This window comes from Dipodomys ordii, unplaced genomic scaffold (genome assembly GCF_000151885.1).
Source record: "Dipodomys ordii isolate 6190 unplaced genomic scaffold, Dord_2.0 Scaffold108, whole genome shotgun sequence".
NCBI classification, from domain to species: domain Eukaryota; kingdom Metazoa; phylum Chordata; class Mammalia; order Rodentia; family Heteromyidae; genus Dipodomys; species Dipodomys ordii.
Window position 1 is genome coordinate 882,784 of NW_012267324.1, and position 5,394 is coordinate 888,177.

At 53.4% G+C, this 5,394-nt stretch overlaps 1 protein-coding gene across 1 annotated transcript in view; it reads left to right on the forward strand.

Annotated features, from left to right (window-relative positions):
• Smim7 (small integral membrane protein 7) overlaps positions 1-4,495 on the forward strand; it is a 14,767-nt gene extending 10,272 nt beyond the window's left edge. The window contains exons 3-5 of the mRNA XM_013028371.1: positions 352-404; positions 2,217-2,307; positions 4,100-4,495. Coding sequence (XP_012883825.1) covers positions 352-404; positions 2,217-2,307; positions 4,100-4,115 — 160 coding nt within the window. The 3' untranslated portion in view covers positions 4,116-4,495. The remainder of the gene's footprint in view (positions 1-351; positions 405-2,216; positions 2,308-4,099) is intronic.
• The last annotated feature ends 899 nt before the right edge of the window (positions 4,496-5,394 follow it).

Here is a 5,394-nt window from a genome sequence, read left to right on the forward strand (position 1 = left end):
CTCCCTCTGGCCCCGCCCCGCCCCCTCCGGCCCCGCCCCGTTCTCCTCCCTTGACCTTGTGGGCAGCTTGGGCTGGTGAATCTGGGCCTGATCTCACCTCCCCCTCCCCCGTGCCGAGAGCCTCAGGTTCATTCCCCTCCCCCTCCCAAGAAGCAGCCCCCTAAGTTGGCGTTGGAGGAGGACCTCGTTCACCCCTGTGGCTTCAGGCCTGCTTGGACACTAGCTGGACAGCTGTCCAGAGAGGGACAGTCCACTCCCTGCAGTTACACAGCAGTGGAGCTGAGCAGTATCCGCAGCTTCTGAGCGGCCCTAGGCCCCATGAAAGCTGGACATTGGTGCTTGTCTTTGTAGGAAAAAGAAGGATCCGCAAGGTTTTGGGGAGGAGTCGAAGGAGCCGAGCACAGGTAGGGTTTTCTTCCCGGACCCTGGACTTGTACAGTCTACATCAAAGGGCAACTTCCTTCCCCCCACGTCATCCCCACATTTCCCTTTTTCTTTCTTGTGCCCATCCTGGGGCTTGAACTCAGGGCTTGGGTGCTGTCCTGAGTTTCTTGTATGCCAGGCTAGCACTCTACCACTTAGCCCCAGCTCCACGTACAGCTTTATTTTGGGTGGAAGGGGGAGGTAACTTATTGGAGGTAAGTCCCACAGACATTTTTGCCCAGGCTGGGTTTGAACTGTGATCCTCAGATCTCAAACCTTTTTTTGTTGCTTTGTTGTTGTTGGTGGTGGTTGGGCTTGAACTCAGGGCTCGGGTGTTGTCCCTGAGCTTCCTTTGCTCAAGGCTAGCACTCTACCACTTGAGCCACAATGAGTGCCACTTTTGGCTTTTTCTGTGTATGTGGTTCTGATGAACCGAACCCAGGGTTTCATGCATGCAGGTCAAGAATTCTACCACTAAGCCATCTTTCCAGCCTGCCTATCTTTTTCATTGATTGAGATGGGAGTCTCACAGACTTTTTTTTTTTGCCCAGAGTGGTCTGGAACCACATGCTTTCAATCTTCTCCTGAATGGCTAGAATTAGGCATGAGAGCCTTGCCCTGGAATTCACTGTTTAGGCCAAGCTGGTCTCAAACTTGAGATCCTCTTACCTTAGGCTGCCGGGTGGGGGGACTGCAGGTGTGTCCTTGTGTCACCACAAGGCCATCTTTGAGGGAATTTGGTTTTGGTGGTATTGGGGATTGAACTCCCCCCAGCTCTGGAGATGGAGGTCTGAATCAGTTGGTGGGTGATCTGACCATGCATTCTGTGTGTTCATTCAGGCGGCTCTGCCCATTGGCCACAGCTCTTCTGGATTTTAATCTCCTGTTAGCTGGGATGACAGGCGTGTCTAACCATGCTCAGCTGGTTGTTGAGAATGGATCTTGTCAGCTTTTCTGTGACAGCTGGCCTTAAACCTAGATCCTCCTGCTCTCAGCCTTCCAAGTAGCACGATAATAGGTGTGAGCTGCCATGCTGGCTTCTCTCTGGCCTGTTTTTTTTTCCTGTTGGTCATAGGGCTTGGACTCAGGGCCTGGGCACTGGGTCCTGTCTCTGAATTTTAGTTTTCAAGGCTAGCGCTCTATTGCTTTGAGCCAAAGTTCCACTTCTAGTCTGGTGGTTTATTGGAAATAAGAGTGTCGTGGACTTTTCTGCCTGGGCTAGCTTTGAACAATGATCCTCAGATCTCAACCTCCTGAGTAGCTGCGATTATAGGCGTGAGCCACTGGTGACCAGCTTCTCTGGCCTCTTAATATACTGGATTACCGCCCCCCCCCCCAAGTGGGGCTTAGATCCTGACATCAGAGGAGGCCAGACAGAATTATCCTCAAAGCATGCTTTCTGCTTGAATTGCTCGAAATAGAGATGCTTTTTTTTTGCCCCGGGGGGTGGGGGAGGGAGGGCAGTTGTGGGGGTAGGGGTGTGTGACATGGATGTTGTGGCTGAATCCCAGGTTCTGTGTGTGCTAAGTAAGTTAGGATTCTACCACTGAGCTACAACTTAAGCCAAGAGTGACTGTTTTCCCATGTTTGGGGTTAAAGTCCCTGGACAGACTCTCATTGGACAGACTTAAATCACATGCTCCTTTCTGAGCCAGTCAGAGGCTGCAGAGCCTGGTATTGCTAGGGGATTGGTCGGTGGCCGGTCCAGTGGGGAGGGCAGAAACCACAGTAGCTGCAGTGGCTGCGGTGGGCTGGTGACCTTTGTAATGGAGAAGTGGTTTTTGGCTTTCCAGGCGACAACATCCGGGAGTTCCTGCTGAGCCTCCGATACTTCCGGATCTTCATCGCCCTGTGGAACGTGTTCATGATGTTCTGCATGATCGTGTACGTGGGTCCCTCCCTCGGCCCTCTTTCAGACCAGCCCCTGCTGGTCATCCTCTATCCTGCCGAGTACACTTGGGAGCTCTTGCTTTCTGCTTCCATTAAAAACTCTCCAAGCTAGTGGGGAGCCTGGGGTGGAGGTGGAGCACGAAACCACGTGGCAGTGCCCAGCGGTGTGCCCAGCCCTGCCCCGCGCCCAGGGCTCTCCCTTCTCCCCACCTCTGTGCTCAGCCTGCGCCTGTGCTCAGTCAGGTGGAAAGGTGAGGCACGTGGCCTGCAGCCATGCCAGTAGGTGGCAGATCTGTTGCTGTGCTTGTGCCTCCTTCATTTTCTCACGAGGCTAAAAAATGCCCAGGTGGTTGCTTTACCACTGCAGCCCCGCCATTGGCCCTGCTTTTTGCGGGTTAATTGGAGATGATGTCTGAGGCTTCCGCCTTGGCTGGCTTTCAACCTCCTCCAGGTCGCAGCGCCTCAGAAACTAGGATTACAGGCGCGACCCACCTGCAGCGGCTAGTTTTGCTGCAGTTTGAGTTTTTATAGCTGGCATGAGATGGGGGCCAGCTTCATTTCTTTGCAGGTGGAGATTCAGTTGTTCCTGAAGCTGTGTTCTTTTTTTTTGTGTGTGTGTGCTGGTCCAGGGGCTTGAACTCAGGGCCAAGGCTCTGTCCCTGTACTATCGTTTATGGCAAGCGCTCTGCTGCTTGAGCCACAGCTCCACTTCTGTTTTTCTGGTGGTGAATTGGAGATCAGAGCCTCAGACTTTCTTGCCCTGACTGGCTTTGAACTGCGATCCTCAGATCTCAGCCTCGTTGAGTGGTTAGGATGACAGGCGTGAGCCACCAGTGCCGGGCCACATTTCTTTTTTCTTTCGGAGTAAGTTTAGATTTATGGGAATGTTACAGAGATGATTCAGGATGTTCCCATTTTGGGGGAAGGGGTCACTGCTGGGGTCTCACACTTAGGGCTTCCTGTGTTGTGACTCTGTGCTGTCTCCAGATAGGACAGATACTGGTCCTGTCTTCTGGGTTTTTTCCAATGAATAGATCTTTGTTTAGTCAAACACTTTTTTTTTTGCCAGGTGTCAGTGCCTCATGAGTGTAAGTTTAGGTGCTTGGGAGGGTGAGCTGGGGAGATCCTGGTTCAAGGCCAGTCCCCGCACACAGTTCACGGGACACCAACTCAACAGTAGCAGCGTGTGTTAGTAGATGCCCATCATCCTGACCACAGCTGGACGCATTAAAGTCAGAGGATTGAGGACCTGGCTGGCTGGGCAACGAATAAACCTGGCTCCAGTGTAACCAGAGGCCAAAGCGCTGAGCATGTGGCTACAGTGGTAGGCCACCTGAGGACCCAAGTTCAACACCCCCCCCCAAAAAAAAAATCTTTTAGTAATGAGATCTACCGCAGGTGCAGGAATGAAAACAGGGGCTGAGATAAAGATTGCTGGGAAGGGTTCAGCCCTGGGTCTGGAGGGGTTTGGATCCAGGACCCCATCCGCTTGCAGCATCCCTAGATGGTTCGGTCTCTTCTCCAACATGGTCACCCGGGCCCTCCTCCTCCTCTTCTTCCCCATCTTCCTCTTCTTTTCCTCAGCTGCCCTCTCCCCTCCCCAGCGAGAGGACATGCTTGTAGATACAATCGTTATGTTGTATTACTGAGTTACTGTTCTGAAGACACTGGTTCCGGGTCCCTGGGTACAGGATGGTGTCTGCCATCTTGCCGTGCAGTGGGTCACGTGTTTTACGGGAAGGAATTCCCTGCTCTCATGGTCTTTTTTGCCCTCTGCCTTTTCCAGATTGTTCGGCTCCTGAACCTGCAGACAGAACCCAGGCCTCCCCTCCCCGGGCATTGAAGCTGCCTCCTCCCTTCCCGATGTTGACTTCCAGCAAACCAGGGACCTTCCCGGCAAGCCCAAGGTCGCGGTGGGTGGGCAGGGTCACGCGTGGCCTTGCGTGCCAGTGTGGCGTGGCTCACTGGGGTTTGGAACTGGGAAGGCTGCCTGAAGGCTTAAAGGGCTGGGCTAACATGGCAGTCCCACATGAAAGAAGGACTTCTAGAACCTTCCATCGTGGTGGACTCCTCTGGCCAGTGCTCACGTGTAACCTGCTTCCGGATATTTCCTGGTTGACTTATAATAACTACGCTTTTGGTTAGAGCTGTACAGATTTTTTATAAATCGTTTCACTCCACAGATCTGTGCTTTTTTTTGCCAGGGTTTGGCCTCTCCCACTTGAGACTCACTCCTTTCCACTTTTTGCTGGATCGTTGGAGATAAGGGTCTCCTGGGGTTTCTGTGCGTGGGCTGGTTTTGAACTAGGATCCTCAGCTCTCAGCCTCCTGTCTAGCTGGGATGACAGGTGTGAGCCCCTGGCGCCTGTCTAGCTGTATCTCTTGTTCCGAACTTTACCCGGGCGCAGGGCTGGCTGGGAGCAGGAGACTGTCTTTTGGACAGTTTATAAATAACTGTCTTGGACAGTGTTGCTCGCCGGGGACCGGGCCCAGATTCCTCCTCCAGCCCGCCCATGCCCAAGCCTTCCCGCAGCTTTCAGGAGCTTGTCACCTGTCACGGGGTGCTGCCGGGGCGCCAGGCCCTGCCGAGCTTGGCCTGGGTGAGTCTTGGAAGGACGGCAGGGACGGGAGGAGGGTAATGGGGATGGTGATTGCCTGCGGCACGGTCGGCGCTCCTGCGTGCGCTTCGTGTAGGTGATTTCCAGGGTGTGGGAAGTGGAGCGTTCAGTCCAAAAGCTTCTTTGGGGGACAGCACGCTCCGAGTCGCAGCACTGTGGGGTTGGTTGGTTGTGGTTTTTGAAATTCTGACTTGTAGCAGAGCTAAGAGCAAGGAAGCCACAGTGGGGGGTGCTAGAAATAAAGCTCATTTCTAAAACTGTTTCTGCTTAATATATATTCTAATTTAAACATGGGGGATTCTTGGGTTAGTTGGCTTTCCTGTCTCCCTCACCCTTACCCCCAAGTACCTGGGGCTATAGGAGTGCATTCCTGTGTTTGGCCCTTTGTACAGTCTTGAGGTTGGAGGTCTGATTTCAGCTTGAGACAGGGCTTCATGCCGGACCTCATGCTGGCCTTGAACTC